Genomic DNA, 23,956 nt, shown 5'->3' with positions numbered 1-23,956 from the left:
TCTCAACCAGTCGTCTCGGTACAAAAAATCAGTCAGTACGGTACATGGTTTTTGCCCGTGAAAGAGTTCAAGTTTTCCCTACAATATCCACTTGAGTTTTTAAAAAGCAACTTCATTTAAAAACATCACTGCAATCAAACTGTTTTTCATGTATCTTATAGGAAAAGTAACTATTTTTAAAAATCTGTGCTCACTAGTTTTATTTATCACTGAAGAAGAAAGCTGAGATACAAGCGTCAAATCCTCGACTTGTATTAATTCTGGGGAAAGTGGTGATTTAGGGGCTTTTATACACCCAGAAGACTCTCCAGATTCATGTTTGCATTTCTTGCTGCGAGCCTTCCCTGAAGACAATGTTGAGGATAACAGTGCAGGTTTCTGAGTGTTGGCAGAACTGCTAATGTCAGCTTCATTTTTTTTCTGACTTTGAGGTTTAGGTGAAATCGCCTAAATAAATAATAAAAAATTGATATTTTTATTTTGGCTTCTTCATTTTTTTGTTCTTGTATTTTGATTGTTAAGCAACTTTAGTATCCCAAAACATTGTTAAGCAACATATAACATTTCTATTACAAATGAAAAATCAAAAAGAACCCCACAAATTAACTCAAATTTGAATAGGCTGTCTTTAAAGGGATGCTGTCAATTTGTGGTCTAAATATGGCTTTATACATATCACGCATATACATTTCATTCATACCCTTTTCAGATACATAAAATAGTATCCTACTAGACAAACAGTTTTCAGAGGGGGGCTGAAATAAATACTTTAAATCTGTAACTGACAATGAAAAACAGAAACTGGGTGAATATAGTTTTTCAGGATTTACAAAGAATTTTCAGTTTTAGACCAGAAGAGGAACAATTAATGCAAGATTCTGACATTCAGATGTTTTCTCATAAAATTATTTTCTTTCTCAAGTTGTACTTGGAGGTCTGAGTAGACAGTGTCCCTTTAAAGAAAGATCTCAACAGGAAAACAATGACCAAATTAACAAAACCTCATCTTTAACTCCTTTTAATGCTGAAAGCTAGAATTTCAGTAAGCATACATAAATGCATCATGAAAATCAAAGCCACCAGCAATATAGAGTTAAGAGACAAAAAACAAAAACAAATAACAGAAAAAAAATAAGAAGATAAAGTATAAATTTAAAACATTGGATTTTAAAACAAAATACGTCTCAGTCTTAGATAAAATGTTTTACCTTCTTACTGCCAACTGATACTTTTAAAAAAAAATTAGAACTTTGTCAGTTCTTTCATAAGAATATTTTTATTCATTTGGTAACAAAATTCCCTACATAAACAAAAATATATGTAAATGTTTCCCAAGAACAAAGAATAGTCACATAAGATGGTTCTGAAATTTATGGTGGGAGATACCTCTTGTTTTCCTGATATATGTATCTGAGAGCAATATGAGACACACATTTGAAAAAAAAATATAGTAAGGTAGACCTCTGTAAAGAACTAAACTGCTAGTACTGTGAATAGCACACTTTCATTTCCCAAGAATTGTTTTACTTCCTTATCTTTAGTGAAGGATGACCAAAAGTCTACAGTCTGCAGTTCTTTGGAATAGAAAGATCACTGTCTGGGGATCAATTCATTTTCTGTTCCCACTAAATAAGGCACTCAATTTTTTTTAAGTGTTTATTTGATATTAAACAGAGCACCTTTGAATGTTCTTCATTGAGATGGCATGTTGGACACACCACCTTAGGGTCTGGTGTTGAGTTCCCATTCATTCAGTTGTCATTATTTCTACTGTTGAATTTACTCACTGCACATGTGTATAAATAAATGTGTATTAGAAAAAGTGCTTCAGAAGTGGAAAGGATTCCTAAGCTTATCATACAAGGTGTTGCCAGAAAAGTAATTAGAGCCATTAATTGTAAATAAACAATTTTATTGTTCATCTTCACATAAGTGAAAGACATTACTACAGCATCCATTACTCTCGAGTTACAAAGTTATAAAACAAGATTTGAAAACTTAAATATCTTGAAAAGGTGCTTAACTTCTAAACAAGGACAAATGAACAGTTTTTTAAAACTTACTGAATTATGCATCGAATGCAAGTTTTATCCAAAAGTAAATATAACATGACAATTCCCTAATACAATTAAATAATCTATAATATCATAAAAGTGGGGTTCAAGACTGGTTTGAATTTCAAGGGATAGAAAAGAAATCCATTAGCACAGTAAGTTTTAGTTATAGGCCTGTGTCAATCTATGTATGCCACAAGTGACATTCAACTCATCAGGACAACAGAGGTTAGTTACAATCAATACCTCTCTATTAAGTCGACCATTTATGACAACTAAGATTTAATTAAGAGATTTATAACTCGGCTTTTAAAGTGAGGCAGGGCAAACACTTAGCACAAAGATTAAGAGTTTGGTTATGAACCATTTTTACAGTGAAATTAACTGAATGACAAAAAATGATGAAACAGCATGACGGTCCTTATGATTTTGAAAGGATTCACAGTTTTCATAAATTGTTTCTGGTCTCTGTTACAAAACTGGCAAGAGCTCTCAAAGTCTTACGCAAACAGAAACAGCCGAGTGACTCAAGTTTTTTGTTTGCTTGACTCAATTTTAAAATGTTGCTTTCTGTATTTTCCTTTGGAACGGTCAATGCCCTCAACGCTAAGTTCTACATCTAGTAATCTTCATAGGCACATTCAACTCAGCAGGATTGTGCATAATAAAAGATTGACATTGCAATGAATTTTCCAGAAACATTACCCAAGTCCCTGATTTACTGAATTCTGAGCATACCATGAACAGTGGTGGGTGAAAATACAAAATATTAAATCTGGGAAGTTGAATATAATGATACACAGTTAAAAAGTCATTTAAAATTTGGTTACTATACTGACAGCAACGGCAAAGATTCGACCGTTTGATGACCACAGAAAATCAGAAAATGTAACTTACTGACACATTATCAATCAATTTAAAAGACAACTGATTTAATACAGCATTCATGGGGGCACCAAAACAATGCACTGTTATCAAATCAGACCTAAAAATCACCCTGAAAAGCCCAATACAGTATCAATTAAATTGGGGCAATTTTTAAAAATGCAGCTAAGTGCATAAAGTACTAATTTTAAAGTCTTTATTGGACTACTAATAAATAAAACTAAAATACAAAAAGATAGATTAAAATGACATTAAGGCTCAGATTTTAAAACAGGAAAACCAAGGAAACCCAGTTATGGCTATTATTGTGTTCTTACAGTCTTACAGTGTCCGAGAAGTTAAGCCCTTAGAAAATGTCAAAGCATGCAGTTAATTATGTACAGGTATTGAGGGAATGTGAAGGAAGCCAAGGCAAATCGAGCAACTGCTTCCTTCACTTTGAATTCCTCTATTAGGTGGTTAAAAGACAGACCCTTACTAGTTTTTTAAATTCTTTTTTGTAGTTAGTAAAATATACATCCTAGCAAAAATGTATGGCTCATTGATCAATTCATAAACGCATAGTCTAACAATACCAATTGTTACAATATAAAAGAAACTTCTTACAAAAGAAGCTTTATTAGATGCTAAAAACCCTGTTTTAACTCACAAACGAAAAGTATTTGTGAAGGGTCTTTTCGTAAGCAGATGATCCAGCTGAAGTTTATACCCTGGGATGCCTGTCTCCAGACTTTCAAAATTTGGAGACAAAAGCTCTAATACCAGCCTATTGAAAACAAAGGCTAAAAAGTCTATAGTTTATCTGTATACTTGGAGAAGAAGAGTTAAAAAATATATCACCAATGAGTTTCCTATTGCCATATCTGATGAAAAGGGCAATTTAACTAGGTGGATACTATCGCTCCGTGACCATTCCAGTTGGGAACCTCGAAATAAAAATCAAATGCTACCATTTCATACCTGCTCCAGCATTGGAGCTGTTTCATTGCAGTCTTCCTTTTTGTCAGCACCATCCACCCCAACAGCTTTGGAAGCCAACAAACCTTGAGAGAAATTGTACAGAAATCGCTTATTAGAAAAAATATTGGCTTTTATCCAAAGCAACAGTTGAAATTTTCCACATAGAAAGTAAATACTCTTATAAGTTTATTTGTCAAAAATATACAAACACCCTTTAGTCAAGAGACTAAAAAATTTTGAGAATTGCTTATGTAATTTAGATATATAATTTATCCTTAGAAAGACATCTTTATTCTATTAAAATTAAAAATTCTATGGTTTAATGTCTAAGAACCTAAGAATATTTAGAGATATGGACTTTGTATACAAGTCAAATAGAATATTATTAAGATATGAAAGACCTTTTCAAACATCTACAATATAAATTTTTTGTTATCAATGTCTGGTTTAAAATAAAATGGTAGCAAAACATTTTAAGTGCCACCAATTTACAATTTTACTTGAATCATTTAATCTAGACTTTATAGGTTTATTTCTATGCTCAGTTGTAAGTTATAAAAGTTGTGGAATCCAATGAAGATATCATACTAAAGGGAAAAGTTAGTTTTTTTCCTACAATATATTAACTCATTAAGTGATGAAATTATTTGAGATTTTCTCTCTCTCTCTCTCTCTCTCTCTCTTTTTTTGTTTTTGGGTCAACCAAACAGTGCTCAGGGGTTACTCCTGGCTCTATGCTCAGAAATCGCTCCTGGCAGGCTTGGGGAACTATATGGGATGCCAAGATTCGAACCACCATCCTTCTGCGTGCAAGGCAAATATCCTACCTCCATGCTATCTCTCTGGCCCCTGACATTTTCTTTATCTCCAATTAGTATACCACTAATTTTCAGTTTTAGAGGACAATATTTTCTGAAATATCTGTAATATTTTACTTTAAGACACTAAAATTCTAAACTTAAAGTACTCACTTAGCCAACATTCTTTGATGGACACGTTTCGTATTCGTAATGACTCGTTTATAGACCTTACATTATTGACAAGTATGCTTTACTTTATGTCAACAGTGCACATATAAAAAGGTCAAACCATTTTTATGTCATATCAAAATTGGTCAAATAAAACATATGCAATAAAAGATTAAAGCTTAACTATCATACAACAGTAATTTTAAACATGTATGTATCACTAAAATCACTATAACAATTTAAATACCTATATTATTATTTCTTTTTGCTTTTTGTTTTTGGGTTACACCCAGTGATGCTCAGGGGTTACTCCTGGCTATGCGCTAAGAAATTGCCCCTGGCTTGGGGAACCATATGAAACCGTAATCCATTCCAGGTTAGCACGTGCCAGGCCAATGCCCTAAACAACTGTGCCACCGCTCCAGCCCCATAAATACCTATATTATTTTAACAGCGCCCTCAAATGCTTATGTATTTCAGCTATCCTAATAACTCCAAAGATGTTAAGTAATTTAAGTAAGAATTTAAATACGAGGGGCCAGAGAGAGCACAGCGGTAGGGTATTTGCCTTGCATGCGGCCAACCTGGGAGGGACTCGGCTCAATTCCCAGCATCCTATATGGTCTCCCAGCCTGCTGGGGGCGATTTCTGAGTGCAGAGCCAGGAGTGACTCTTGAGCACTGCTGGGTGTGGTCCAAAAGACCAATCACTCAATAGTTAAAAAATAAAAATAAATATGAAAAAATGTATTCCTAAGTAGTACTACATCCAAGTGTTAAATCAGTAAGAATTCGCTTTACTAGAAAGTTGAATATCTAGTATCTGGAATGCAGTTCTGAAAAGAAAAAGGTGGGCCTAAAACAGTAATTTTGATATATCAATGATTTGTATTCAAATTGGTATAAAAATTCACATAGGCTATTCAAAGTCACACTTAGCTATAGAATTGAGTGGAGAATATAAGATAAACAATTTTTACATAGCAATTCATACGTTATAAATTTGATTTTAATCATTACTTTTGAGCATATTTTACTGAATAATATGTACTGTAATTAAAAAATTTGAAATCAAGCTCATTTGCCAAAGACTAAGAGGGATTGAGAGTTCTGTAGCCTTTTCCAAAAGAAAAAAATATCTGCTAATCAATTTCTTAAATATGCCAATGTTTTATTTCTTTTCACATAGACGGTAGAAAGCTAAATCTCAACAACTGGAATAACTCACAAACTGAAATTTAAAATATAGTCCTACAAGTTTCAAAAGAAACAAATCCGCCATACTCCATGAATTTAAATTAGGACTACTGATCAAATTCCGCTCTTATAAAAAGAAATGGACACTGAAAAAAAACTTATTAAAATTAGGTTCAAAAAACAGTTTTGGGTAGTCTAGTAAAAGTCAAAGTATTTACATAACCACAAAAAAGCTTGTAATGCTTTATATATAGGCAGAATGTACAAATGAGTTACCAACTACAAACAAGAAAAAGGAAAAAAATATGATGTTGAGGACATCTGAGAACTACCGACTTGAAAAGCAATCCAGTATTTGTTATCTTTACTTGTAATATTCTGGAGAGAAATGCAATATACTTAGAACATGAGAAGAATTTAAAGAGAAAAATACAAATAAAATTAATTTTAGTTATTTCCAAATTCACATAATCATAGTACTAGTAGTCCTCCAGAATATTATAGGCTACCTTAGGAGAATGCAGCCTACAGATTCAAAAAATAGTAGATGCTCATCAAATACCTTTAGGTATCACCAAAAAAATTATGATTTTTCAATACTCTATTTTAGCTATAAAATATACTAACAGTCTCTTGCTATGAACTGGAATAAACAGAAAACAGGATATCCTTGGCATAGCAGAAACTTGTGGTTAAATTTGTCATGTCCTTTTCCTTCAGAAGTTCAAAAATGTTATAGTCTTATTGGGATTAAAAGTCTTGACATTATAACATTTTAACAGTCAGTTTCAATGCACTAGATTCTGAAATAATATTTATAATATGGTAAACATATCCAAAGCTGAGCTCAAGTGAGAGTAGAGCAGGTATGGCATTTGCCTTGCACAGGCCAACCCTAGTTAAATCCCTGGCATCCCAAACAGTCTCCCAAGTCCTGCCACGTACTTGTGATTCTTGAGCGCAGAGCAAGGAGTAAGACTTAAATATTTCTAGGTATGCCCCCAAAACATATATTTATATATATGTGTGTAATGAATGTGTATGTGTTTATGTGTGTGTGTCTCCAAAGCTTGCTGACCCTTTTACCCTACTAGATAAAACTGTTCCTTTTAGAAAAAGACTAGATAATAATAGCTGATGTACCTTCAAGTTTTCTGACCACTGGAATTTTTGTTAGCAGTTTTTACCTCAAAACATGACCTATTGATTCTTTTTGTAAAATGATCTATTAGTCTAAATCAGTATACATAACGATATGTGAGAAGGGTAAGAATGGAAAGCATATCATGTTAAGTGTCAGTTACTATTTAAAAATAGTAATCCTTGTATTTTTATTTATACAAAAATAAAGGTTAGAATCTCTCAGGGTGTATATATTAGGATGCAAACAGAAAGAGGGTGAATACATAAGCTAAATTTATACAGTGGCTTGTCCATATAGTTTTAGCTTGAACTATTGTTAAAATAAAATGAAGGATAATACATCAGAGGATGTTCACTAGAGATTCTAGAGAGAAGAACAGTCTCTCAATACTTCCTTGAGTTACATGGTAAAATGGTCCTTTTTTCCACCCACTAATAGAGTTAATGTAGGTAGCATTATGGATTAAGCTGTTTCTTGTCTTTTACTTTCTTTACATGTATGGTACTCAATCTCAGTAAGACACATATAAAAGTATAATGACTAAAACTAAAATCAGGTTATCCAGAGTACAGGAAAACAGCATGATGCTGAGATGGCGGCAGCTGTACTGTATCAGGCTCACTCCTGTCTTCCTTAATCTTGGCTCTTCCCAACAGTGGCTTCATGCTGGAGAGATAGTACTGCAGGTAGGATGGTTGCATTGCACATAGCGAAGCAGATTGATCCCTGGCACCATGATGGTTGCTCAACCCCACCAAGTGATATCTGAGCTCTGAGCCAGAAATAAGCCAAACAAAAATCAACAAGTGTTTCAATCTTGGAATCCCTCTACCATAGTACAACCACAGGATTCCATTATTCTGAGGCAAAACTGATGGCTTAATTTGCCATCAGAATATGGGAACCATTTGGGCTTTCTCCAAAATGAATGCTTTCAAAGAAAAAGGTGGAATGGTTAAACCGATTCAAATGAAATACTTCCAAATATAGCCTTTATTAGAGAAAAGACCTCAAAAAAAGTGGGAGGAAAGTACAGGCAGTACTAGAGGCAGTCAGGGGTTAAATTCAGAAATTACTCCTGGAGTCAGAAATTACTCCTGGAAGGCTTGGAGGACCATATAGGATGCCGGGGACTGAACATGCAAAACATGTACCATCACACTGTGATACCGTGCTGGCCCCATTAGCAAATGGAAAAACTAAAGAATTCTTACTGCGGAGTCATCTTTCAGTAGGCTTTCACTTCACAAAAAGTTTAAAAGTTTAAACTTCTCTTTATTCTTGGGTTTGAAAATAAACCAAACTTCTTCAAATTATTTAAAAGAATGTCAATAAAGATTCACATACTTTATTAAGTCAAAAACACTAAAACTCATTTTGTCATTGAAATAAGAACATATGACTAAATGATTTTAATTCTCTTTATACTCAAAAATTAAATATACTCACAATATCACTTATAGAACCATTATGCTGAACAGATCTTAAATACAGTAAGGCTTATAGTATTACTGGCTCTAATCATAATTTTTTAAGCATGATAGTTTTTTTTGTTGTTGCTGTTTTTTTTTTTTTTTTTGGTTTTTGGGCCACACCCAGTAACACTCAGGGGTTACTCCTAGCTATGCGCTCAGACATCGCTCCTGGCTTGGGGAACCATAGGGGATCGAGCTGCGGTCCATCCTAGGCTAGTGTGGGTGAGGCAGGCACCTTACCGCTTGTGCCACTGCTCCGGCCCCTAAGCATGATAGTTTTATCAAAACTTATTTTGAGGGGCTGGAGAGATAGCATGGAGGTAAGGCGTTTGCCTTTCATGCAGGAGGTCATCAGTTTGAATCCCGGCGTCCCATATGGTCCCCCGTGCCTGCCAGGAGCGATTTCTGAGCATGGAGCCAGGAATAACCCCTGAGCACTGCCGGGTGTGACCCAAAAACCACAAAAAAAACCAAAAAACAAATAACAAAAAAACTTATTTTGAAAGATATGAGAGGATAAACAGGCAGAAGCTTAAGTTTAAGAGAGAGCAAAGGCTTCCCCAGAGTGGAAAAAAAAAAAGCAAAGAAAGAAACATTGAGACAAGCAAGTGAGATGAATGTTCAACACTGGCTTGAAGAACAAGCCTAATTGTAATATTTAAATCATTTCCCTAAACTAAGATTTTCAGTTTTCCAAGCATCCCAGCACATTACTTATAAATTAAAGCACAAGATATTGGTTAAGGTTTGATTCCATAGACCAACCTAAAGGATACATTTAAAGGACTTATAAACAATATTTCCATATGAAATAAGCAGACTTAGGTGCTGAATTTAACTTCAGACTTACATTTTCAACCTTACAAAAACCACCCTTATCAATACTTACCATGAATGAGAATGTCTAAACAACTATATTTAGAATTTCAGATACTGGTCATGAAAACTCCAGAGTGTGGTTAATTAAATTCTCATAGGCATTCCTATTACCATAGGTAACTTTAAAATTATGGAATCTTAGAACATTTGAGCCCATCAATCCTCACAACATCCCTGTGAGGTAGGTATAAGGTATATTGCACTTTTCAAATTGCCACACACAAAAAGCTTAATAGAACTGAAAGAAGCTGATCTTGCAGAGTCAAAGCAACCGTCTTCCTTAACCAGTCAACACAAACTACTGTAAAACCAAGCCCCCAGTTCCCCCAAAAAGAATCATTGTAGTTTACCAGTAATCTTGTTAAGTCGAGCTCTCTTTGCCTGAAATGAGTTGCCTTGATTATTTTTCCTCTTGTTTGATAATGTGCTCTCTGTCTGTGGAAAGACCATCTTTGGAACGTTCTCTACATGAAGCCCTACTTTTAATAAAATACATATATAAGAATTTATCTGCAAACCAAGGTTAAAAACATATAAAAATTTTTAATATTTTTTTTAAAAAGTACGTTGCATTGATTTTTTTTTTATTGCAGTACTTGATTCAAAACTTTGAAAACCACACATCTCTTTAACTGGTATTTTAGAAATAAAGTACATTTCATGTGTTCCTTCCTTAGTGAAGAAAAGCAGAAAGGAAAGCACTGCCTTTTTCATATTAAATGTTGAAATATACGCAGAAGCACATAAGGGGCTAAAATCAAAAGCAGAATCCAACGCAAATAAGTTAGAAATAAAATCTCACTTCCTCCTCTTTACATTCATTGTGAATACCCATATTAAACCATTAATCTTCAGGTCTCTCTAGTCTAGAGGATGCTAAAAATAGCTACCCATCATATTTTTTTAGGGAGAAAGAGACTAATAATTATACATTCAAAATTACAGTCAAGGGAGTTGACCTATTAACTACCTGAGTTTATCACTGCAATAATAAGTGAACATAAGAACATATTTTGTACCAAAGGTTTCACTAGAAGTGGGCAGATCTTCCTTCTTCTCAACTTCTGGGGTAGCTATAGAACTTGTATTTTCTTCCTTCTTTGAAGGTACTTTAAACCATTTCCTTTCATCTTTCTCTTTCTCTTTATTGCTGTTAGTGCTGGTTCGAGGTTTGTTCCCTGTTTTATTCTTGGCTGCAGCTGCAGCAGCTGCTTTGACTAAAGCTATCCAATCCTCCAAAGAAAAAACACAAAGTGTATTTAGTATTATAAATTAATCAAAATGGTATTCTACTAGTGAAGAAAAACACGTTTCACATTTCCAAAGCTTTCACTAACATGCATACAAATATAAATGCCCAGTTATATAAGGCATCTTATCAATAGGCCAATTACCAATCTAGTGGATTATTTGAATGACATAATCTTACATAACCAAAACTGGAATATAAAAATGTTCAGTAACTAATATTTCTTAGATATATTTCGTGAAAATAGTCTAAGGTAACCGATGAGATCTATGAAAAATGTAAAATACTACATAACAGTCTACCTTAATATTTCATGTTTGCTTTAGAAGTTGAATTGTGGGGCCAGAGTGATAGCACAGAGGTGCTAGACCCAGTGGCACTCGGGGGTAACTTCTGGCTCTGCTCTCAGAGATTATTCTTGGCAGGCTCGGGGGACCATATGGGGTGTTGAGGATTGAACCCGGGTTAGCCACATGCAAGGCAAACACCCTATATGCTGTGCTATAGCTGCGGCCCAACGATGCTAAATTTTAATGAAGAAAATTATATAATTAAAGATAAGCATGTTATATTCTTTCAGTAGTTTGCATTTGGCATTTGTTTAAAACATGGTATAATTAAAATACGTAGAAATAGTCAATATATCAAAAACGGATTTCATTCTTTGTGATTTTTATCACAAACCAATTTAGCTCAATGTCTCACACTGAGCTCACTCACTCATTCTGGGGGGGGAATCAAGTTTTAAGGCAAATGCTACCTCATGAATAACTAGATTAGCCTTTGAATAATTAGAATAAAACAGTAGTAGTTTTAAAGCAAAAAAAAAAAAGTTTTTAAATATATATAAAGTAAACTTAAGTTCCTAGTGTTTTAATTACAAAGTACCCCAAAAATGACACCAATGAATGATTATAACAACAGCTTATGCATGTAAGTAGGAAGACACAAAGAAATTTTCTGACCGAAAGTATTTCCATATTATGAAACTCAGCTAGGGGATTATTTCGAAATAAAATCTTTGAAAAGCATGTAATTGAGGGTGAGAGGAGTCACACCCCACCACGCTCAGGGTCTACTCCTAGTTCTGCAATCAGGAATCACTCCTGGCACTCTGTGGAGGACCATATGTGATGCTGGGGGTTGAAAAGGCAAGCACCTTACAAGGCATACTATCTCTGTAAACTGTATCATTTTAAGCAACTATTTATTTTTCTAAAGATTTTATAAATACTACTGTGAATGATTTGTAATCCACTTTGGTCAAAATAAAAATTATTAAGAAAAAAAAGAAAAAGAAAAGATTTCATGAATACTTGTTAAAAATGTGATGTCCCATCTTCCTAAATATTTTTCACATTAATAGATATACACGTGGCAGATCAGGTGATTTCAATACATTTCAGGATGACATTTTCACTGCATGACAGACAACAAATATGTAGCATATTCCCATATTAGATCATGTATACAGCTTACTTTCAATTTTTTGAAATTAATTGTAGGTCCAGGTGCTGAAAATCCCAAATAACAGCAGAACATAAAAGAAAATGTTTTAAATTTCTACTGGCACCTTTGTTTCTAGTATTTCTAGAAATATTTAAATAACGAAATCATGGTTCTAAGTTTATCCCAGGCTCTTCTTCAGTGCTAACTAATCAATCACATTCTGAACAGTGAAAAGACATGCCACTGTTTGCATCCTGTGACTCGGAGAGTCCTACCTGCAACAGCCTACAGAGTGTCAGGTAAGCGCCTTTTAAAAGAAGATTAAAAACTGATTTATAGAAAGAAGGAAAAAGATAAGAAATCCAATATGAAATTTTTCTGTTAAAATTCACTTTGTAAATGCTACGATATACCAGAAAAATGAAACAAAATTTTAAAAAGGCACTTACCTCACTTCCCAGAGACTGGTTGCACGATCCAGCTGGGTCGCGAGGACAACACCAGCTTAGTGGATGCTGGGATTTCACCTGGAATAGAAACTAGTGACCTATAACTTTAGCAGGTCTACAACCAAATAAGCAAAATGGAGGTATGAATTTTATTGTACGCTCTAGGTTTCTTTGTCTTGCTGCTATTTGGGGGCAATCAGCACGTATTCCTACAATTAATTCGCTTGATGCATATGTTTTTTGATTGCTCACCATGCAAGGTGACGACCCTTCGGAGAGCTGAATACTCTTACCTGTCCCTTAGCATCTTCAGGCATGGCTTTAATGTGCATTCTTTTCAAACAACGGATTACTCCATCATAAAACTGAACTGTAAATGTCCCTGAAATAAGAGCAAGCCAAAAACTTTAGAAATTAGTTCGATAGCAGAAGTTGTCTAATAAGTAATGCCTTCATAAAAATAAATACCTACTTAGAATTGCAGTAGCTGCAAATACGCTTAAGAAACTATCAGAATTATCAAGTTTTTCTTTCCTTCCAGGAACAACTTTGATTTCCCTTTAAAGTGTATCAAGATTATTACATTTTTCTTTCCCTCTAGGAACAACCTTGATATCTCTTTAAAAGCAAATAAATTAAGCCTTAAAGTTAGGTAGTGTGACTTTTACTGAAGGATTTTTTAAATTTATAATTAAAATATCTGGTTTGGAGTCAAAGATGAGGACAAATTCAGGGTAAGCCTTATATCAATGCACTCATTTCCTACTGTGCTTGTTCATGGTGTGCTCTCCATGTTGATGCTCTCCTTGTTTCCTAACTCCAACTCAGCTCCCTTCAAACCCCTCCTTTGTCCCTTTCCTCCTTCTTCTAGACGCATATTATAAATCTGAGTTTTAAGCATTTAAAACTTCTTAGTTTTGTTTCGATTATCAGGGAATAAAGGCTCCTTGTGATGATTCTTTTGTGTGTTGGAGGTGTAGAAAGGAGGATTTGTGGTAAGTGTAGGGAGACTGGAAAGCTAAACCACCATTGTCGGGCAAATAAAAATCAGAAAACAAATTCTTACAGTGAAAAAACTTAAAAAAATTATATTTATCAATGTTTAAGGGAATATGTAAACCATCCCTGGAATGAGATTATATCATTAAAATAATGTAAGCTTAATTTTCTATAGACAGATGTGGTTATATAAGGAATGAGGTCTGACCTGAGAATTTTGTACATGAGTACACGCAGATACATATGTACAACCCCAAGGAGCATTAGCATGAAGGCAGATCCCAAAGTACACAATACGAAAGGGAATGATTTTGGGGATTGAAGAGAAAATTAATGTGGTAGGGTGCTGGTCTTACACAGGGTCAAGTTGGGCTCCAATCTCTGACACTATATATTGTTCCCCAAGCCAGGAATCCTGAATGTATAACAGAAATAAATAAGCCCAGACCACATCTTGATATGATCAAAACCAAATCAAAACAAAACAAAACAAACCAAAAGACAAACTAAACTAATTATAATTAAAATAAAGGAATTAATTCTGTTCTGTTTTAGCTAACTGATTGGTTATCAGTTGGCCATCTTCTTTCTATAGTTCCACAAACTACCAAGCCTGCCTCTCTGCTGGGCTCTGGACTACACATATTTGAAGAATTAATGTTAAGCTGGATACTGGAATATAAATTCCTCTGTACCATACTCTTCAGAAGTATAAAAACACAGTGAGTCAAAAGCCTTTACTAACAAAGAAGTAACTTGCAAACCTAATGAGTGAAAAAAATCCTCAATTCTTCCTATAATAGGATAGCAGTAATAAAATATTATTATTTTATTAATATAATGGTAAAGGTCTCTGTAAAGATGTATAATAATTTCTAGTTAGCCAATGATGATTTCATGCTTAAGACTTGATCATCTTTATTAAATCTTTTAAATGTTTTCACTCTTCTATTCTCTCTGATCTATTTTTTATTGACAAGATTACAAGATATTTTTAATTCAGAGCCTTGCTTACTTCTAACCTCTTCTCTTGCTAGTTTATTTCATTTGAAGACATTTTAAAATCCTTAGATATATTTTTTTATATATTTCATGACTCCAGAACTTGAAAAGCAGCATGCCTCTCTTCTATTCTTCTGCATACACCATTTCTTGTTAGAAATTATCCATCAGCTAACTTGTCTTTCAGGATTCAAATGAAAGGAATCATGCTCAACTATGTTAAAAAGCTTTCATGAACAAGATCACTAAATATGTACTTAGTAGGTAAGAAGAGTAATTGGTTAGGTTGAAGAAATAGTTGTAATAAAAAAAAACTAATATATATATTTACAATATATATTCACAACCACTTTTTCTTTGTTTTTGTTTTGTTTGGAGGTCACATCTGGCAAGGCTTATTAGGGTTACTTCTGGCTCTGCACTCAGGAATTACTCCTAGTAGATTTATGAGATCTCAAGGATTAAACCTAGGTTTGCTGCATGCAAGGCAAACACTGCACACTCAATAGCTACAGACCCTTCACAACCACTTTCAACAAAACATTTTATAAAATAGGGGCAGAGAGATAGTTTAGAGAGTAAAATGCTTGCCTACATACATGCAATTTTAGTTTGGTCCCCAACATGACATAGAGCTCTGAGCACCATTAGGAGTAATCCCTGAGCCAGAAGTAAGCCCTAAGTATCTTTGTGTGAAATTCCAAAACAAACATCCAAAAACATTTAAAATTATGAAATAAAGTATACAGATAATTCTAATAGTAAGGGAAGATGTAAGTTTTCAAATTTTTCAAAATTATCTTTTTGTTCAGATTTACTAGTAGTATACCACACTTCTATAAATGATCTATATTAAACATTTCTAATTCATTAACTTTTTCTCATAGTATCAAATACCAGAAAAGCCTATTAGAAAAAATTAACTTTCGTAGTTGGGGAGAGAGTACAAATGTTAAACTTGGTGCTCACATATGATACTTTGAGTATAGCCAGTAGTACAGTCATCAGGTCAGAGAACAGTGAGGTGTGGCTCAAAATCCAAGGAGGTAGGGAAAGACAAAAGAAAAAAAACAAACAACAAACTTTTATCTATGTCCCCACACAGATAAGGAAAAAAGAGACAAAGAAAAAGTAATAAAGGAAATTCTCAATTTCTATATTCAAGTTACATAATATTCCTTAGAAAATATCATACTGTATTTCAAGAGCAAGTTGAAGCTAATTTGAATTTTCCTAAATGCTTAGCCTTTTCTCTCTCATTGGATGTATAAAAAATAACTTAGCCAAGAAATTGGATATAGAGAAACAAATAAAAATGCACGAGTCTGTGAATTAAAAGATAAAAAACTTTTAACTATCTCTTGTTACAAAGTTTATTTAGGCATTATATCATTTGATCTCATTCTATATAATAAAATACTAAAAAACATTAGAAGGACATTTATAAGCATAAAACAAAGAGAAAGGTCAAGGATGTGGCTCAAGTGGAAAACCATATGCACTGAATGTGTGGACCTCCAAAGCTACTATAAGAAGTATGGTATATCCCTAGTGGAACCTGTCCCTCAGGATAGCCTATGAGTGGTCATGTCCCCTGAGAAATGTAGGGTGTGAAACCCACAACCAATGAGAGAGAGAGAGAGAGAGAGAGAGAGAGAGAGAGAGAGAGAGAGAGAGAGAGAGAGAGAGATGACAGCTCTATTAACAATTACCAAGAGTAATTAAAGTTAGTAATATGGCTAAATGTGTTACTGCTCCCATTTAAAGTTTTTGATCATTTGAAATACATACCTTCTTTGTTAATTGCTTCAATCTTGGCAGGGTAATAGCGACAGTCTGTCCAACGAGCTAGCACTTCTTCTCCGGCTTTAAAATCCTATTTTGAACAACTTTTAAGATCAATACCAAGTAAAAGAAATACATTTCTGTAATACAAGTTTTTATAAAAATTTAAACAAAATTTCTCTTAAAATACGTCATTAAAAAAGTTGTCAAATGGAAAAGCCTGCTACTTACAAAGAAATCTTCCTCGTCTTTTAGTCCTTCCTTTCTTAATGAAGGCCTTTCCAGTGGTCTCAATCTATTGCTATCCCAGTAAATCCACTCATCATAACGATGACTCCACCGCTCGAAATGGACCAACATTTTGCCCTCTTCATAGTCAATTTTTTCAATTCGTGATGGATACCTCAAAAACAAAAGGGACATCACATGAAGAGAAAATTCTTGTATTTATACAAAATATTAAAAATAATTCACAATTATTGCATGCCATTAAAACCAAAACAGGTGGGTTTATCATTTTAAACCAACAATTTTGCTCTTTTGGTCTCTTAAAAATTAATTCTCAAGAACTATCATTTTTATATACTCCCAGGGGAACCAAAATACTGATCTGTGGAATGTGATAAAGTGTATCATAATCTTATAAATATTCAAATTTTTTGACCCAACCATACTAATTCTGGTACTATTTGTATAAAACATTTGAAGAATTACCTAAAAATAGTTAGAAAAACTGAAGACTATTTTTAGCTATATAAACTAATGGTATATTCACTGAATTAATTACATATATTTTAATATGGCACACATAAATAATTTGTGGGAAAACATTTAAAAGTATTATGGTATATTCACTGAATTAATTACATATATTTTAATATGGCACACATAAATAATTTGTGGGAAAACATTTAAAAGTATTAGTGTATTTAGCCGCCCTGGGGGTGAGGGAAGAGGAAATGGGAGGTAGGACAAAAACAGAGGGGTAGGGAGGGCAATTTGGGGATGGGAATCCCCCCTGATTTTATGTAAATATGTACCTAAAATGTTATTGTCAACAATATGTAAGACACTATGATCAAAATAAAAATTATATTAAAAAAAAATGAGCTCTTGGGCCCGGAGAGATAGCACAGTGGTGTTTGCCTTGCAAGCAGCCGATCCAGGACCAAAGGTGGTTGGTTCGAATCCCGGTGTCCCATATGGTCCCCCGTGCCTGCCAGGAGCTATTTCTGAGCAGACAGCCAGGAGTAACCCTGAGCATCGCCGGGTGTGGCCCAAAAACAAAAAAAAAAAACAGATTTGAAAACAGGAATCCAAAGAAGAGACTTATTTATTCCAAATTCTTGAAATGTTTGCAAAATGAGACTACCAACTTTTACATGAAATTTTTGGATTTTGCTTTTAGTTGCCTATATTTTCAGAAAACTGAAGTTTTTTTGTTTTCTTCTCATGGTATTTGTACCCTTTATATTGAATGATTTTGAAAATGTATTGATATCTAGGATTTAGACTTTACATTTTCTAAATTTCGTTGTATTTCTACTTGATTAGAAATTTAGCAAAAAAAAAATAATTCTTAAAATTAAAAATTAATTCCCATAATATCTGTTTGTTTCTGAATCATGTTGACATGCTGTAACTGCCAATGTGTCTCTTATTTGGACTTCTGATAACACATTGAAGTTTCAGGCAATTTCTCTAATTGTAAATTAGCATAATGAAAAAGAACAATTTGTTATATTTTATTAGTTTGTTTTTTAATAAATAAATCTTGAAAAAGCTAAAAAAAAAAAGTATTAGTGTATTCAGCCCAAGTATGTGAAATAAATTTTTATAAAAAATTATCAACTCATACATGTCTCTTTAGGGCATGAAAACAATTACACATTATGTTTTCTATAGAATGTACACATAATGATGGTAGAAAATTCTGTTAACCAATAAACTGAAAAAAATTTAAAATAGGATGCTATTTTTCTGTTCTCTTTTCAAGTATGATGCTTCTCCTACAATTAATTCCAAAATAGAAATTAGATATGAAATTTTTCAAAAGAAAATTTACATCATTTCTAGTATAGTATACTAAATGTTTACTGATGACTCAAAAATGCTTTTAAAGTATCATTAAATAAAATGAAGAATGCGGTAACAGTCCAAGGTAAATAATTCCGCCATAATTTTATCTCATAAAATTTTGCTTGTTTTTGAAAAATCTGCAATAAATTTTCCTCTTCCTTATGGAAACTTAGCTTTCAAGTATGATAGACCTTACATAAGGTTTAAATTTAGGAAATGATTGCTACCTGCTTTAGAGATCAATCATGTTATTCAAGGCATTTTAAAAATGTCAAGGTCTCCATTGTTCACATATATAGCTTCTTCTTTCTCCACTTTGCTATAATGATTGTAAATTCCTTGGAATCTCCTGAAAGCACCATAACTTATCTGAAGTTGATACTTTAGGAGAATCTCTTCTTTCTCCGTACCTAATGGTGATCTTCCCTTCCTTTGCACACTTCCTCAAATCTTGGTATAAGGGAAAAAATGTTCCAATTTGGCCTATTTAGAGCCTCCACAGTACCGTCTTTGAGTGAACAAAGTGCCCTTGAATTAACTTTATCCCTTGAATAACTATATCCAAGGTTGTTGCAGCTACAATGCAGAGTACTAACGATTATCCCATCATGGTGACTTACCAGAACATCACAGCAAACACCATTTTCACGTGCCCCCCCCCCAAGAACTTGTTTGACACACTCTAAGAAATACTAGCTTAAGATATAGGTGTTTGAGGGAAGACATCCTCTCCCAAACCTCTAGTACCATCACTATAATTCTCTCTATGAAAGATTCCACAATGCGCTGTAAAACAACAATTCTCAATAGCTAACTCCTGTGAGGTCCCAGAATATCCCAACTAGGCCACAGGTAAAGATCAAGCAAATAGGGAGCCATGGTATACGACTAGGAGATCAACAGAAGGATGGGGTGGGGGGGAGTGGGCCACAGGAAGAAAACAAGACCGGAAGGTGGCCAGTCAGAAAAAAAGTTGACAAACACTGCACAGCAGTCACAACTTGGATGTCAATTCAAATGATGCACACAAAATTTGGAAACCACTGGATTTTAAAAAGTTCAACTTTTTTTTAAATATAATTTTTATTTTGATCATAAAAAGTTCAACTTTTTTGATCATAAAAAGTTCAACTTTTTTTAAAACCAAAAACCTTCTTGGTGACAACTATAAAAAAAACATGGAGCTCAAGCATTCACTATTACTACATAAATGTTTTGTGATAACATATTCATTCCATTTCTCAAGATAGCAGAGATCCAAGAAGCATGATATTAATATCTATTCTGACTTGTGAGACTCAGTTACTAAAGAAGCCTTGCTGATCTTTGAGTCTCGAGTACAAAACTGTGACAAATGTACACCAGCCATTCTGAATGCTTGAAGTAAGATCTCAAATAAAAAAAAAAAATCCTGTCAGGGGCCTGAGAGATAGTATGGAGGTAAGGCATTTGCCTTGCATGCAGAAGGACGGTGGTTCGAATCCCAGCATCCCATATGGCCCCCCAGCCTACCAGGAGCGATTTCTGAGCATAGAGAGAGCCAGGAGGAACCGCTGAGCGCTGCCGGGTGGGAGTTCACTGGAGGAGGAATTTCTAACAATTGAAATTAATATGGCAAAATGTAATTCGATACAAAATGTACTTCCAATTGATCCAATTAAGATTCATTTACTTAAAAACACATAAACTCAAGGTTAGTCAATCAGCCAATGAGGATTCAGAGAAAAATAGGATATACTTTTTATCTTCAAGGATCTCATGCTCAGAAGCCCACTCTATTACATTTAACTACGTACAAAGATGAAAAAAGAACAGTAGCTTGGTGCTTAGCTAGGTTCACATCAAAGGTTTGAAAAGAGCAAATTCACAATGAAATAACTCTTTGTGCGGCAAACAAGGAATGCCATGTTTGTACTCAAACCAAAACCAAAGGGGCAAGAGGAGGGGAGGAATACTAACATCAAGGTCTTTGCTATACATGTAACAGGTTTGAAGTGGTTATTTTACCTGTAGTTTACTTTTGGTATAGGCTGCTTTGTTTTTGTTTATTTTCAGGCCACCCCCAGAAATGCTCAGGTTCAGGTAACACCCCTGGTGAGCTCAGGAGATCAAATGAGGTACTGAGGATTGGACCCAGGTTGCCTACAAACAAGGAAAGTGCCCACATCATCGAGGCCCCCAAATGTAGTTTTTACAGTGAAATGGTCTACTTGTTCTAGCAGATGACCCACAGTAAAGACACTTTCACATAAAGATGAAAAATAGTATTAAACAAATATATTAAGAAATGACAACACTGAATTAGAAGAATGTAATATTTGTTTTATTCTGGGTATTAAGACAACATAAGATTTGTCTTACTGTACTTGGAAGATATAGGAATAATGCTTTTGTCTTTTATTTTTAAAGCAAAATCATGAAAAGCTGTTAGAATAACACTCAGTCCTAAACATTGATGACTAATACAGGAATAGATCTGAGAACTGAGAGTAAGGTTTTGAGTTAGAAAGCCAGAAATTAGTAAATTAATACCATATGAGATTTTAAGAGACAATCTCACAAGAATTTATCACCCATGACAATAACTTATGTTTTTACTATTTCCCTGACTAAAATGTGTATTATTTGTACAGAAAATAAGTGACTGCCTCCATTCTCTAAATGTTACCTTCATAGGTATCTTATACTAAAATCCTGAATTTACGTGAAGCAAAACAAGGGAAACTATCTTTCTCCAAAATTTAGTCTTAGTTTGTCTTAAGTGAAACGAATGACGTTCTGAAATTGAAGAAAACGTTATATCTCTTGCTAAATTAGTATTTGGGGGATTTATTTTTTTTTGGGGGGGGAACCTACACCCCAGTGATGGATGTTCAGGGTCTTTCCCTAAATGGGGACTTGGGGAACCATATGAGATGCTGGGGATTGAATCCATGTTCACCATATGCAAGAAAAGAGCCTTACCCACTGCATTTTTTTCTCTATATAATCTGCCAAGAGATTTTCAGGGACCCTTTTTTGAACCAGTGCAGTTTCTTCACAGTAAATTTATCTGTGGTTATAACTACAAGATAATCTCCCTGAACTGGCTTTGAGATTAGAGTTGCATTGCAGGTCAATGAGCTCCATTTGAAGCACAGGAGGGACATCTTGCACATCAAAGGAAAAGGGGTCCACAAAAATTTGGAAAGTGGCTCTGTGCTTTTTGAAGTCTGCAAACCTGTGATCAAATTTCTTCTCTAGCTTAAAAATAGCATCAACATATTTCTCACCACTGAATGATATGCCTGCATCCACAAGTTCCTCACATGCTGGGAAATGGCAAAGGTTTGTCTGAGAGAGCTGGGATTTCCATAACACAAGTTTTGTGGAGAATGCTCTCACGTTGTCATAGGCAGCACTCATAAGCTGCCCCAGGCCTTGTAGCATCTTGTTTAGTACATTCAGCTTATGTGTGATGTCAACAAGAAAAGCTACGTCCATGAGCCATTTGTGATCACTCAACTCAGAAACAGCATTCCCATCCTCCATGAAGGCTTTCACTTCTTCTCTCAACTCAAAAAAATCTTTTCAGGACATTTCCCCTGCTGAGCCAATGTACCTCGGTAAAATAGAGCACATTTCCATATTCTGACTCCATTTCATCTAAAAAAGCATGAAACCTCCTGTGCTTTAAGCCCTGGATCTGATTTGGTTGATGCATTTCACAACAACAGACATCACATTGTCACACAGCAGGCATTTACTGCAAAGGGCCTGCTGATGGATAATGCAGTGAAGAGCAATGGCCTTCTCTACACCCTCCTCTTCAAGTTTTTTTGAAAAAGTGCCACCAGTCCATTTTTTCTCCCATTCATCAATGGCGCTCCATTGGTTATTATTCCACAAACCTCTTCCATGGCAAACCTGCATTCTCAATGGCATCACACAGATGCCGAAATATCTCATTAGCAATTGTCTGGCCATGCACTGGAATTATTGTGAGCAGCTCCTCTGTCAATTCAAAATTGCAATCAACACCACGGACATAAATTGTGAGCTGCGCAGTGTCTGTTATATCTGTGCCCTCGTCAAGAGCAACTAGTATGCATCAAAACATTTGGCTTTCTCACACAGTTGATGATAAATGTCACTTGACATGTCAGAAATGAGCTCTGCCACAGTGTTGGCAGAAAGGCTGATTTTGCTAAACTGACCTTTCTTTTCCGGACAGATAATAATTGCAGCCTGTAACATGCATTTTTTTAACAAACTCTCCTTCTGCGAATGGTTTGCCTGCCTTAGCAATCATCTCGCTAAGCATGTAACTAGCTTCGACTGATGCAACATTCTCTTTGGTTGCTTTCTTGAATAAATCTTGTTGCCTCAGTAGACATGCTTTAAGACTGGCAACCCGCTTGGCTCTCTCATTTCCTTGATATTTTGCACATTCCTCAGCATGTTTAGTTGAATAATGGCGTTTCAAGTTGTATTCCTTGTGCACTGCAACTTTCTCTGAGCAAATAAGACATGTGGGGATGCCCCTGTGCTCAACAAAGAAATACTGCATCTCCCACTTTTCCTGAAATTGTCTGTGCTCGCCATCAATCTTTCTCTTCACTGCAGGCTTTGATGAAGTCATGATGAAGGTAGGACAAAACCTAATTCTGTAATAAACTCCTCTCCCTTAGGCCTCCAATAATGCAAGGGACAGCGGGCAGGAGCAGTGGAAATGACATCTGCGTTAGGTGCAAAATATTCGCAATTATTCGCTTACCAAATATTCACAATAAAAAAATCACATTAGTAAGAAAAATCGCATTAAACATTTGCATACCCTGAACGGAACTGCTTGGGGTATGTGAATGTTTAATGTGAAGCGAATAATCCCAAATACTGCAATCTTTGAAGGCCGGCCACGGGCCACAAAATGTTGTATGGAGGGCCGCGAGTTTGAGACCCCTGTTCTATAATATTTATTCTTATTTACCCTTCTTAGGGTAATTAATCGTATTTACTGCAAGCAGTACTGTCATTCATTGGTACTTTCCATTGCTCAAAAAATAGCAAAATGTATAGATTCAGACTAATAATCCAATAAAAAAGGAGGTCATGACCAAAGGTTAATCACAGGAATCTGTTGTTTGTAGTATCAACTCTTGAGAGTGTTATCAAAATAGAGTAGAATCCAAAAAACAGTAATTAATGTTACAAAGAATTTCCAAAACTAGGTCAAATTGTTAACTGTTTCCACAGACAGCTCTCCTCCCTCCCTTGTGCCTGTGTAAAAATGTTAAAATGTTTTGTACAAATGTCCATGAGGATTCTTTTCAAGTGAGGGTTTACAACACTAATAAGATTTTCTAAGAGCTACACAACAAAAGGAAAGTCCATTTGGAAGACA

General features: G+C 34.6%; 1 protein-coding gene across 3 annotated transcripts in view; it reads right to left on the bottom strand.

Moving 5' to 3' along the window:
* PHF20L1 (PHD finger protein 20 like 1) overlaps window positions 1-23,956 on the bottom strand; it is a 74,182-nt gene that overhangs the window by 26,790 nt on the left and 23,436 nt on the right. Inside the window, exons 3-10 of one of the 3 annotated variants that reach the window (XM_049765561.1) lie at window positions 16,726-16,897; window positions 16,501-16,585; window positions 13,002-13,090; window positions 12,709-12,786; window positions 10,581-10,794; window positions 9,912-10,040; window positions 3,900-3,982; window positions 195-447 (exon numbers count right to left, since the gene is read on the bottom strand). In XM_049765561.1, coding sequence (XP_049621518.1) covers window positions 195-447; window positions 3,900-3,982; window positions 9,912-10,040; window positions 10,581-10,794; window positions 12,709-12,786; window positions 13,002-13,090; window positions 16,501-16,585; window positions 16,726-16,897 — 1,103 coding nt within the window. The remainder of the gene's footprint in view (window positions 1-194; window positions 448-3,899; window positions 3,983-9,911; window positions 10,041-10,580; window positions 10,795-12,708; window positions 12,787-13,001; window positions 13,091-16,500; window positions 16,586-16,725; window positions 16,898-23,956) is intronic. The other 2 variants (XM_049765562.1, XM_049765563.1) reach the window with 2 other exon arrangements.

The sequence above is a fragment of the Suncus etruscus genome, chromosome 19, assembly GCF_024139225.1.
Source record: "Suncus etruscus isolate mSunEtr1 chromosome 19, mSunEtr1.pri.cur, whole genome shotgun sequence".
Lineage (NCBI taxonomy): Eukaryota > Metazoa > Chordata > Mammalia > Eulipotyphla > Soricidae > Suncus > Suncus etruscus.
This window is presented reverse-complemented; position numbering and strand designations above follow the sequence as displayed.